General features: G+C 41.9%; 1 protein-coding gene and 1 long non-coding RNA gene across 2 annotated transcripts; one reads left to right on the forward strand and one right to left on the reverse strand.

Annotated features, from left to right (window-relative positions):
- Positions 1–77: 77 nt before the first annotated feature.
- Positions 78–9,256, forward strand: LOC142604851 (uncharacterized). The gene is made up of 3 exons (XR_012838696.1): positions 78–1,367; positions 1,855–3,003; positions 4,273–9,256. It is a non-coding gene; the product is annotated as an uncharacterized LOC142604851 (long non-coding RNA).
- HTR1D (5-hydroxytryptamine receptor 1D) lies at positions 7,347–13,241 on the reverse strand. The gene is made up of 2 exons (XM_075774236.1): positions 12,000–13,241; positions 7,347–10,042 (listed from the first exon to the last, which is right to left on the reverse strand). Exon 2 carries the CDS (start codon positions 9,164–9,166, stop codon positions 8,030–8,032), a length of 1,137 nt encoding a protein of 378 aa, XP_075630351.1. The 5' UTR covers positions 9,167–10,042; positions 12,000–13,241; the 3' UTR covers positions 7,347–8,029.
- Positions 13,242–13,606: the final 365 nt, after the last annotated feature.

Raw genomic sequence — 13,606 nt, forward strand, 5'->3', positions numbered from 1 at the left:
AAGAGTAAAGGGGACCGGAGGGGTTGGGGGGAACTACACAGGCTGGAACGGGAAGAGGGGGCAGGGACAAAGGGGAGTGGAGGAGGAGGTATGCCAGAGGTTACACTGCTGGTAGTGTGCACTTGCTTAGGGTGGGCTGGGGACCGCTCTGCTCGTGGGCAGATAGGAATAGCAGGGTCGGTTAAAGCTGGGAGTGAAGCAGAAATCTCTTTCTTACCTGGAAGACTGTCGCTGTGGACTGGAAGCCTCCTCGTCTTATGGTACTTGATAGAAAAGATTGTTTAGTTCCAAGGGTACAGGGTGTAAGTAATATGGGCAGATGTGACCAGAGATAATGGGGGGAGGGCAGATGACAAATGCCCGTAAAATCATGAATAATATGGGGAAGCAGCAGAAGCTGTCAGTATGTCTGACAACAGAGGACCCATATGGGTGTAGTAGGTTTAAACAAACAAAAGTACCTCATGCAGTTTATGCCCAGCTTGATAATGTGAGAAGTCAATGGCCACAGGATGCCACAAACACCAGAGGCATGAGGTTGAAAAGGGATTAGACAAGCTCACAGAGAACAGATTTCTCAGTGGCTATTAAAAATGTGTATCTGAGTCATCTTCCAGTTCATGTAGTCCCTGAACTGACTGTTGAGACATTCTTGCTATTCTGTCTTTGTTCTGTTTCTATGGTGAATTTAAATGAGATGTCTAAGTTGATCTAACAGCTTGCTGATGATGAAACATGCAGTTCTGCTTCCCTCCTTCTGAAACTACTTGTGAGTCTGTGCTGCCTCTGTTGCACCAGTTTTGGCATTTTTTCAGTTCATTAAACTGGCAGAAAATTAATGCAGAATGAATATTTTTCTGCCAGTTTAGTGAGTTGAATCAGCCCACTGTTTTCTGAGCCAGTGGTATCTATCAAATCAAAACTTCTTTCTTTTTTAAATGGAGTGGAGATTCTCCTGCTATTACCTGATTCCAGGTATTCAGGCTTTAAGTATTTATAACATCAGAGTCATGATAAGATCCTGATATTTACTGAATTAGTTACTAAAAGCTCCTGACAGAGCTGGAGCCTTGGCTGTACTAGGTGCCACACAAAGTTTAGGAATATTATTAAACACAGTAAGCAGGAAAAAAAGAAACAGATACATGCTTGTGTGGGCAGCAGTGCTGCATAGCTTGCTAGTCTTACATCATTATCAGCACTCTATATAGCAACTAACATAAATTTGGTTTGGTTTGGGTTTTGTTGTGTGTAACCGTTTCTTGTTCCTAGGATCAGCGAGAATACCACTATTACCTCCTCTAGGAGCCTGCAGCCAAGGTACAGTAACGAAGGCACTGAGAAGCAAGCAGCAACATCAGAAGCAGGTCAATGTCTTATTCAGTTCATACTGCTGCCATCTTCCTCTTGGTCAAAAAGCATATGCTATGGCATTACAGTGAAAATGTCCCTGTCCTCCTCAGACCAAGGATCTTCGTATTGGTCTTCACCAGCTTTATCTCCTCTTTACCTCTTCATATCTCCTCTTCACCTGGAGAACAACAGGATGGGGAGTGGCAGTTGCTGGGAGTAATAAACAGGATTTGCACACACTGAGAGCAGGTTTTGTCTGAATACATTAGACATCTCCACTACAGATTCTTCCATACAAGTCTTATTTCAATCTTCCTGGACAGTGGAAATACTGTTATTAAAGTCAGTTGAGTTTAGGGGGTGTTTCGCCCCTTCCTGGAGCAGATATCTTAAAAATGTCAGCTGAATTAGGCCTACACATGGGACCAGAAGGGATGCATTTGAGGGTGCCAAGGATGCTTGCCAATGTAATTTAAGGTTGCTTTCTATCATCTTTGAAAGATCTTGGCGATTGGGAAAAGTTCCTGATGATTGAAAAAAAGACAAATGTCATACCTGCCATCAAGAATGGCAAGAAGGAGGATCTAGGCAACTATGAACTGGTCAGCCTCAACTCAGTCCCTGGGAAGACTGGACAGCACATCCTCCTGGCAGCTATGTCCAAGCACATGAAGGACAAGAAAATAACCCAGAGTAGCCAGCAGGGATTTAGCAAGGGCCACTTGTACCTCACCAACCTGATTACTTTCTACAATGAGACAACTGCCTGTGTGGACAACAGGAGGGCACTGGATGTTTTATTGATTGATTGTAGCATTGACTTTATCAAGGCCTTTGACACGGTCTCCCACAGTCTACTTGTAGGCAAGTTGGTGAGATTTGGACTGGGTAAGTGGAGTATGAAGTGAATGAAAAACTGGCTGGATGGGGGTCATATCAACAATATGAATTCCAACTGGCAACTAATTACTAAGGGCATCCTTCAGGGTCAGTAGTGTTTAATGTGGCCTGGACAATGAGCTGTCTTGCACTCTCAGCAAATTTGTAGACATTACAAAATTGGAGAATACTATTGCTATGCTGTAGGGCAGGGCTGCTACTCAGAGGGACCTTGACAGGCTAGGGAAAAAGGCCTTCCTCTCAGTAATAGATGCTGGCAACACAACTGCTGTGAAAATGTGGCTGTAGCCTCCAGAAGCTGGAGGTGGTATGTACATGAACAAGAGGGCTTAGAGGAAATCTGGCTGAGAGGGCTCTTAACCTCTTAACTTCACTGCCTACTAACCAATATTTCTTCCTTCTGTTTCACCAGTGATGAAATCTAAATGCAAACTCTGTTATTGACAACAAGTGTATGGAATATGTGTCTGGTCATGGGCATTTTCAGCAGAAGCATCTTGACTGTATTGAAACAGGATTCAGAAAAGTTAAATGAACTTTGCTGAAGCTGTTGGGAATTCCTCACCTCTGAGTGGCAAGTGCTACTGAGCACCTGTAGCTGGATTGTCATAATGGAAGTTGCATAGGAACTACAGGCATCCCTCCTGACATTCCTTCAAGGGCTCTCAAGGTTTACTGAAGAGGGAGTAGTCTTTGACATGCAGCACTTGTTCCTCCCTACCTCACTCACAAGGAACCATCTTTGGATTGGTAAGCATGGCAGTATTGCTTCAACTCACACACTTTCCATGACATTCTTCCCTTCACATTGCAAGATTCAGGCCTGTCCTCGAAGGACCGATCAGCTTCCACTTTCCTTGTCTTGCCAGCCTTGAGTCATGGTGACTCCTCATTGCTGACACTCATCCTCTTCCCCAGTTGTAGGAATAACCTGCACTGAAATTTATTTGCAGGGTGCTGCAGTGTACACATGTGGTTTGACTTTTATGTAGCTATTTCTTCTGTTTTCAATAAATTCGATATTATCATTGAAATAACTATCTACTGGGACAACCACAGTATGTACTTCTATACAAATAAAAAAATGTGTTTTAACTTATCTGTGTGCTCAGTATTGCAAGAGCTTCACTGGAGAGGCACTTAGAAATCATGCAGCCCTCGGGTACCTTCTGTGAAATGCATTTGTGTACTCCTGACTGTGATCCACAGAGAGTTAATGACATGGTAAATATGGACATCGATCTCTCTGACATGATAGTCTCCTCCTTTCAACTCAGAGGCTATGGGATGTTATTTGTCTTTCCATTTATGATCCTTAGCTAGTGTTTTCCTGTGCCAGTTCCATATCACTGTTTTTTCCAATATGAGTACCTGAAGCACTATATCAAATATTTACCAGCATTAAGAATGGTGTCACGATGTGCCTTTTTAAATTAGCGTATAATCTGATCAAAGAAAGAGCCTAGCTTGTTTGCTCTTGAATTAAACAGGGTCTTATAAAAACCTAAAGAATAGTGGTGGATCATCTTCCTTTGCTGTATTTTGCCATTCTGTTCGGCATTGGAAATCTTCAAGAGTAGGCAAGACAGGAAAAGGACAAAAGCGTAGTTGATCCAGATAGAGCAGTGGGAATGGGACTAACTGGCCTCTCAAAGGCTCTTCGAGGACCGTTAGCTATGGTTTATGATTCACATTGGGCAGGTGAACCATCAGGAGAAACTCTGTGGAAACATTTTGCCTCCAGATCCCTGTGCACGGATACTTACTGTCCCAGGATTCTCAGCTGGGAACTTTCCTTGGCTTTGGGTACTGACGCCAACCCAGCTCTTTCCTGGAAATGCCAACCCCTTAAGTCAACAACCAAAATACTCTGCTGGGAAGCCTGTTTTTAAACAGTGTCACTCCCCAGATACTGAAGGACAAAGTTCACAGTATCACCTGCTGAAGTAATTCTATTGTGCATAAACCATCTACTACTTATTTGAGAACAGACTTGACCCTGTGTCTTCTGCTCTCTAGGTGAGTCTGGAGAAGAGGATGCTGTGACGGAACTTGACAGCAACTCCCCCCAGGACCTATGAGAAAGTGTTTGGTAGGAGACTGAGAGACAATAGACATAAGTTGAAAAAAGAGGTTCAAACTGGATATGAGGAAAATCTTTTTCACCATGCGGACAGTCAAGCACTGGAACAGGTTACGCAGAGAGGTTGTGCATCCTCATCCTTGGAAGGCTGAAGAAAATGTTGAGTAACCTGGTCTGATGTCACAGTTGGCCCTGCTTTGAGCAGAATTTTTGACTAGCAACCTCCACAGGTCACTTCCAACCTGAATACACTGATTCTATGTTTTGCAAGTCCCCAGATCTGAGCAAGGACTGACACGCTTGCTATCATTGCTTCTATTAGTATTTCTAATGAGATGTTGGCATCAGCTGCTCCAAGCCTCTAATTTCAAGGTTAGAACCAGGCATGAGGCCACCTGAAGGACACTGTGGAGATGTTCCCTAAGTGAAATGCAGGCCAAAATTCGGCATCATTTGGACAACCAAGTGATAGGCTTGTTGCCAAGTTGTTGCAGGAACATTGTGACCCAAGGGGTCTAGCTTGATGTCCTGAAACATGGGGTAAGAAGAGAATCAGTAGTTCATAAGGGACCTGGCTGAAGGCAAGCCCTGCCTTAGGTGGCATGAAGGCATACAGTGGGAAGGCCAGTTATAGCTCTCAGCAGAGGTTGGTACAAAGCAGGAGGCACCAGCACTATGCTGGCCAGGCTGCTGGAGGAGAGGTGAAGAAACCATCTTTGATTCTCTTCTTCAAGTCCCTGAGGAATGCAGACCTTCATTCTGGCTTCTGACTGTGACCTTGACTATCATTTACTTGGTTTCTCCTTTATCCACTTGCCCTAGTTGGGTCTTTTTTGTTTTCAGGACGTAAACCAGGTATGTTTGTGCAGCTAAAGCTGTGTGACACTCTCCCTGTACCCTGGGCACCTCAGGTCACAGGGCTGTGCCAGATGACCACAGTAGACAAAGGGGTCCAGAAAGCACAGGGTGCAGGCAGGATGGACAGCATCAAAAAGGCACCTGGGGTGAAGGAGGGGAAACTTCTGAGATACCCAAACCTTTACCTGTAGTGCGAAAAAAAATCTGCAGAGATCCCATGACTTCTGGAAGTACACACTCTTCAGGCTGTGACTATCTCCCAGGTTAAATTGTTAGGGACAGGAAAGGATTCCTGAAGGAACAAGGGGATGTCATTATCATGGGCATTCTCATACTAGTGCTTCTACTGTATGGTGGCAGGAAACTTTCCAGGGTGCTCTTTGTTCTGGAGATTAGCCACTGGTAGCAGTGCTGATGAGTCATTTTAGAAGCAGTCTTGTCTTGTGTCAATGTGAAACAGACGGGCTCCTCCAAATCCTTTTACAGCTGGTAGAGGATGTAAAGAGCTCCAGTGATGTGGACCCAGGGGCATAAAGCCTATCTTTAAACATCAGCTCTTTAAATACATGAACGCAATGGCTGACTGAAACCTTGATGTGGGACACTACTGTCCAGGAAGACCTGTGTCACCCAGACCTGTGATGAAAAAGATTATTCTAAACTAATCTTCTCCTTTAGAAGAATATTCTGGATATGCAATGTCCTGTGTTAAGCTAGGAGACCTTCCCCCAGTCTCCACAAATGGGTCTTTGAGTGACAAAACTCTGCAGGATCCTGGAGTTGTAACTCTTCAAATTCCTGTAGTCACATAGGTCCCCTGCCGCAGGCCCAGTGTGAGACTCTATATCCCATTATTCTAGCAGAGGTGGTTATACCAACCTTTTTGTGATGCCTACCTACATACCTGAGCTACCACCAGACCAACACTGGATTGGTGGTGCCATACCATCTGTCCCACAACGGTAGAATGTATGAGTGGCCTGGACACAGGGATGGCAGCCCAGAAGGGAGCCTGGAGCTCCAAGTTGTACACTAACTCTTCACACAGGTTATGTATGTAACAGCAAATTAAATAGTGCCAGGGCCTGGCCACAGGTGTGAGAACTCAGTTGTCTACACTAGTTAATGGTTCATTCCTTCCCCAATATGGCTGTGGCCTGTGTCAGCTCACATGTGTGCAGGCAATGCACAAGCACAGTTCAGGAGCGAGCACACACGAGAGAACCATCACTGCCACTGGGCACTCTGGACACACTCTGGAAGCAGACTGCGTGGACATGGCCAGATAGTGCCACCATCAAAATCTCTTGAGCTGGACTGAGCTAGATCAGCTCACTCTCGGGAGGGGAGAGGAGCTGTCCCCCAAGCAGAGCAGCCTTAATTGCCCTCCGTGTGCACTGTGAGAGAGAGGTCACAATTCTGTGACCTACACAACTGATCTGCTTGATTCTGCAGCACGTGGGTGGTCCTGGAGCATTACTTTATGGTCCAGTCCTCACCAGTGGCACTAGCAACAGGAAGAAGCTGCAAGACTGTGCAGCAAACGCAAAGGAGAGGCTGAAGAGCTGTGGTGGACCTGGGCTGTGGTGGAGTGTGTTGGGATGGCCACAGTAGTGGATGGTGGAGATGAATTTGGGCAGGCTGAGAAATGGAAGGGTGGTCAGAAGGATGATGGGATAACTCTTTCAAAGCAATGCATGCTGCTCATATGCAGTATGGACATGATGCTTCTGCTGTAAATTGCCCAGTGACTCTAAAAAGTTGAATGACATTTGGGCTGCACTACGTGATGTGCTGTCGTGTCCGAGACTTCAACCGAGACCTCCGTGTGCCAGCTTCTCACCTGCCAACTGGGGGAGATAATCCCAGAGATAAAGTGTATTGTGATCTCTGACAAGTGTTTGACCAGTTCTTAAAGACTTCTAGAGACAGTGATGTCACATCCACCCCAACAACCTTAATTACTAAGAAAGTTTTCCTTGATATGTCACTTCGTCCTCTCCTCTGTAACTCCCCATTTCTTGTCACCAAGGAGTGAACCTTCTGGCTCTTATTTGAGGTCCCAGTCATTCCACACTAGCACTAAACATATTTTCCTGTTTCAGTTTGTGCATGCAAAAAATTAAGTAACAGAAATATAAGATTGAGGTACTTTTCAATAATTTTCATGCTATTTATTTCAGAGTATTCCTGCACTGGCTATTCTATCAATGATAAAATGTGTAAAAATTGTTTCAAATAAATAAAGTATTCGTGAAATATCCACAGAACTTACATATGCACTACGCCTTCTGTGCCCTGCTGCTTGTAGTCAGGCTGTGTCATACAACTTCTGAAAAAGTTACAGGTTTTATCAATTTCAAATGGATAGGACACATGCCATAGAAAATGTAGACATCAGATCCTGTTCTCCAGAAACTTTGTCAGCCTACATAAATTGGTAATTATATACAGAATAAATACTGACGTCCTGCAAATATGCACAGATTTTCCTCCCATCAGGTTACAAAGACGTGGCAGAATTGGATAATATGTGTAATCTCATCCTATAAACTCAGCTCTCAGGTTCACGCTCCTTCACTTGTTACAAAGCTTACTTCATGTGTTGATCTTACATACACAAATGATCACTGCAGAGACCACAGACAAGTTCTGTTCTGGGACACAGAATTCCAGACAGAAAGTACCAAATTGGCAAGAAGTTCCCAGTTACATGCACAGCACAGGGTAGCAGCAGAGATGGCAATTACTACTCCTACCCTAGGAATAGAAGCACAGAAAGTTTCCAGGTAGGCTGCAAGATTGCACAAGGGTCAGTAACACAACAGGGGAGTTTCAAGATGAACACTTTTTGAAATGTATTAGTTTTTGGAAAGCCTGTTTAAATTCTTCGTTAAAAGCTGTATAAATGACTGGATTGATCAATGAGTTTAAGTAACCTAACCATGTAAAAAAGTCCAGAAGGATGGGATGAAACCAACAAGCATCTTGGCAGATTGGTAGGACTAGGGACATGACAAAAAAAGGCAGCCAGCAGAAAATGAAAGCTCCCAGAATAATGCCTAAAGTTTTGGTGGCTTTCCTTTCTCTTGCAGCAGAAATTCTTTTCCTTTCCAGGACACTATCTGCAAGTTTTATTTTAACATGATTGATAAATATTGGGGATCCACCTGAATGGGAATGCCCTTCGTGAAGGCTAGCATTAATGGAGCAGAGGGAAGACCCAGCAGAGCCGGTGATCAGGTGTGCAGTAGTAAAACGTTTCCCATATAATGAGGGTGGCTTCAGAATCCTGGATCGAGCTGCTACATAAATTCTACCATACAGTATCAGGAGGAGCACAGTTGGGATGTAGAAAGCTCCACAAGTGGAATAAATTGTGTAGAAAATTTGATCTGTGTTCACAGTACACTTTGCAATTTCTTCATGAGCTTTCACTTGTTTCCAGAAAAATGGTGGCACAGAAATACTAATAGAGATCATCCAAACCACGGCAATCATGAGTGCTGCTCGGCCAGCGGTCCGGCGTTGGGCATATTCCAGAGCATCTGTGATAGCCCAGTATCTGTCCAGTGCAATAACACAGAGGTGTAGGATTGAGGCTGTGCAGCATGTGATGTCTGATGATAACCAGATATCACACAACACTTGGCCAAAGGCCCATGTGTGGGTGACAGTGTAAGCAATACTGATGGGCATTACTAGGACAGACACTAAAAGGTCAGTCACTGCCAAAGAGCCAATGAGGTAATTTGCAGGTGTGTGGAGCTTTCTAGTCAGAAAAATTGTAATAACAACAAAAATGTTTGCAAGGATTGTTGCCAAAGTTATAACGGACAGAAGGACTGACAGTGAAATCTTCAGTCCTAATAGTGTCCTTTCATCCAAAGCCAGGGGCGTTTCAGTGAAATTTAATGACTTATTTGCTAAGCTCTGGAGAGAGAGCTCTGCTGAATGGTTATACTGAGTCATCCTCTGCTCTGATTTCACTTTTCACTTTCCAGTGTAATCTTTCTGGGACGATGAAGAAAGATGCTTACTTTTTTGCTAAAATAGAACTTTTCATACTAGAGTCCAACACTGAAAAAATATGAACTTGTTGAAAACTTCAGCTTACACAGTAGATGAGGTACTCTCCTAAGCTAGATTTTCCATCACATCACATCAATGACATCATTGTTAAAGCAAAATGTTAATATAATCATCCAGACATGTTTCTGGTGTATGTCAATACAAGTGGTACTATAAGTGCTGGGAATTTAGATGTTTTTTCATTTTCATCTTGCAGGTGACTAAATCATTCTTTATTGTCTTTTATTCACACCTCCTTTCTGAACTAATCTGCAAAACTGATGCATAAATCAATACTGAAGAGTGAGAGGCTGAAAAAGAAACATCTGGGCATGTAATTGATGCCCCTGTGCTTGGGACAAAGCTATCCTCAAGAGTATTTTCCCTTCCTCTCTAATAGCTGAATGTCACATTTTTGGTATTTATAAGGGACACTTTATTAGTGGAGTACCCAAGATAGAAAACAATACTGTTTGGATTCCTTCTGTAAACATAATTTCTCCAGACTTGTAAATTAAGATCTCTTATTGAAAAGTGCAGAGCTCCATTTTCATTTATTCCTCCAGACCATTCAGGTTTTCTTTTCAACATTCATCTTCAAATGCTGAAGTCAGGTGTTCAATGGCAATGGAAGTCAGAATTCAATGCGTTGGCACTGAAGCTCACATCATGTTCCAAGTACTAAGATGTTCCTGATCATGCACATGGTGAATGATTGTAATGACTTGTGGAGTGGTGATTCTCTCAAAAGAGGAAGAATAGACTGGTTAAGGGGATCTGGAAAAAGAAAGCGAATGTTTTAATCTGGAATGGTGATACAAGAGTTGTGGAAGTTGAGGTATCACAATATACAATCTACAGGCTTTCCAAACTTTTCTTTAGATTCACTTAGTGTAACCTGAAGTCTTTACAAACATGAAGAAAACATCCTAAGACAGATTTCTTTGAGACCTTTCACTCAGATCCACCCATGAGTACCAGAATGTCACTTATATTATGCCAGCCCAAGCTTTCTTGAAAGAGATTCTGAATATGGGTCATGAACAGCTTTGAAGCATGCTATGACGACTAAAGAGATGCCAGACTTCTCCAAGAAGATAATCAACAGGCCAACCTCCTTCCAACCACTGAGGAGAAACCAGCCTCTATCGGTCATAACTGGCACAGTTCCATGCCATCTGACGCAGAACTGAGAGTCACTTGGTTAGGAATCTGTGGAGCAAGAACATCATGTATTCTACGTGAAACACTAACACTTTGGTGTCAAACAGCCTCTCTTGAGCCTGAATCCTAGCATAAGAAATAACACTTTTCAGTTTTGTGTGTTTGATTTTTAATAAACATCCACCTTCTGTGAGTCAAACTTATTTTTAGAGATGCTTTTTCTTTTGAGGTGTATTTTTCCAATAAGGGGACATAAAAGAGTCTCATATTTCACACTAGACTATCACTTTCTTGATTTTTTTTTTTTTCCAGGAAGGCTAACCTCTCTTCCTAATGACCATTTTTGTGACACTGAGCAAAGGTTCAACTTATAAGAATTTTTGAACATAAGAATGGCCATAGTGACCAAAGTCCATCAAATCCAGTCACCTGTCTCTGACAATGGCCCATATGTTCAGCTCAAACCTGTTGCCTTTTTCTGACACTTTCCCAACTCTGGATAATCTTTTTGAGACAGAGGGACCAGAACTACAGTGTTGAAGATGTGGATACACCGTAGATTTATACTGCAGCATAATGGTATTTTCTATTCTCTTCTAAATTTCTTTCCTAATAATTCCTGAGATTTACTTTGCTTTTTTAATCATTACATAGCACTGATCTGTCACTTCCACAGAACGGTCTCAATTAATGTAATTCCAAAGCTATGAGTGGTAACATCAGCATTTTTTCCTGTTTTCTCACTTTTTGCATCTGTTTTGTATAGCTTCTCCCTCTTATTAACTAAGGTTCTTTGCAACTCTGCAGAGTCAGTCCTTGTCTTTATTACCCTGAAGAGCAGCAGATGTCATCACCCCACTATTCATATACTTTCCAGATCACTTAATATGTTGGGTAGTCTGAGCCTTCTTTATTTACCTTCTTTAGAAGTCTTTGGCAAAGGGCCTTGTCAAAAGTCTCTTGAGAGTCCTAGTAATGATATCGGTTGGATTTCACCCAATCCATATACTCATCATATTTCTTAATTACTTCAACAGATTTGTGAGGCATAACTTACCTTTACAAAAGCCATTATGAGTGTTCCCCAAAACACCATATTTACTCTCTGTACAGTAATACTATTGTTTATTATAATTTCTGCAAACTTGTTAGGTACAGACATCAGGCTTATGGATAAACAATTGCCCATATCTCTTTGGAAACTGGTATCACAGCAGCTGTCTTGCAGTTGGCAAGTGTAAAGGGAGTTCTCGGTAGAGACTGAACACCCCTGCTGATACCATTGCACTTGGATCTTTAGTTGCACAGAACTCTTTAGCTGAGCACTGTCTGATAGGATTTGTTGTTGTTCACTTTGGCCAGAAATAAAGGTTCCACTTGTAAAAATCCTCCAAATTCTCCTCAGTGAACAGGAATGCTAAAGTTAATCTAGTTTCTCTGTGAGAAATTCCCTTTATCTTCTCAGGTGTTTTTTTTTTTTCCCCCATACCTTTACCATCCCTTTAACTCTCTGACTCAGTAATAGCTCACTTCAGAGCTGTCACTTTTAGAGTCTAAGAAATCTTTTTACCTGAACACAATGCTGATCACACATCCCACACAGGAGAAAATCTAAACCAAAACCACAAGATTAGAAATATTAAAGACAGTGACTGTATTACTTAAAAACTAAAGCCAAGTCAATCTTGATTTCAGTTACTGAGAAAAGTGATATCGAGCCTTTCCCATATATTGCAAGTATCACCCATTGTTCAGTGTTAGAACAATTCCAGCAATGTGAAATAAAATGAAGTGCATATGACCCACCCACCTGTATATGAGCAAGCCCATTAGTCCTATTGCTTCAAACAGCTGTCAGTCACTGTGGAAAAAAAAAAGAAATCTGATGTGAAACATGGTATTTGCAGTCAAATGAACTAGTCTAGAGTTCAAATGAATTATTCAACATACCAGTAAACAGGACAGCCTGACACTGGGAGAAAGTTTTACTGAAACCAAACAATGCCTCAACAGATACTGAGGTACTGAATTAATTTTTATAAATAAATTATGTTTTCCTGTGATGTGATCACCAAAGGAAAAGAAGCAATTTTTTACAAAAATGGTCCAATTCAGGTATTTATCATGTACTCAGAGTACATTGGCTGTTTCCTGCCTCACAAGTAAGGCTATCATGACTGAAAGTCATTTTCAAAACTCCAGGTCAGGTTTCTAAACCCCGCAACAGACACATCTTGTAGGATTTCTACTGGGGTCCTCAAAACCTTAAGTAGCATATATTCCTAAGTTTAATAAAATCCCGCACTTGTGCATACAGACAAAATCTTTTGATTTTGAGTCTTTCACCAAGAAATACATATAGCACGTTGAGCAGCTCTTGTCCATTCTGCTTGGCAGGGTGGCATCTGTCAGAGATGTATCAGTAATCGTGAAAGGCAGCTAGTCAATATTATTCATTGGTTTCAGACTAAAACAGATTATGAGAGCACGTGAGCCTGACAGAAGTTTTGTCCCCTACTTAGATCTTTATCCTGGGTGTTCACTGTGCTGACATTAAAATATATTCCCCATGTGCTAAATTATCACCAAGGGCTGTAGACTTAGGCAGAATAATTAGTCAAAATAATCCTTCCCTTACAAGCAGTAAGGTGTCACTATGCAGTATAATGTATGGAACTGTAAAATATACATGCAAAATTAAAACAAACAAACAAACAAACAAACAAAACCAGTGTAGTATATAAACAGAACTGTGATCCACTTCAGCTGGTTGGAAGCTCTTGGGCTCTGTGAACAAAACTGGGAAGCAGTGCTGTGCTTGGGGATGTGCACAAGGTCAGATAGGATGGCCATAAAAGTTTCTTAAAATCTATAGCCCCTCTATTGCAATGACTTATGCATCTGCTTAATGATATAATTTCGTATACTATAAATAACCATTAAATTCAATGGACTACTGAAAACACAAAGTTATATGCTTACATATATGTTTAGGAATCAGGGACTCTGAACCTACTTTTAAAAGTTTCTTTTAATGCACTTCCCTATGATGCCTGTTTCAGAGACTCTGTTACTTTGTCTGAGTTGGTGATCACTACCATTAATACAATAAAAAAAGAATTAATGTAATTAATTAATGTAATTAATGTAAAGGGACTCCAGTTAGAGTTCATATAT

This window comes from Balearica regulorum, chromosome 22 (assembly GCF_011004875.1).
Source record: "Balearica regulorum gibbericeps isolate bBalReg1 chromosome 22, bBalReg1.pri, whole genome shotgun sequence".
Classification (NCBI taxonomy): Eukaryota; Metazoa; Chordata; class Aves; order Gruiformes; family Gruidae; genus Balearica; species Balearica regulorum.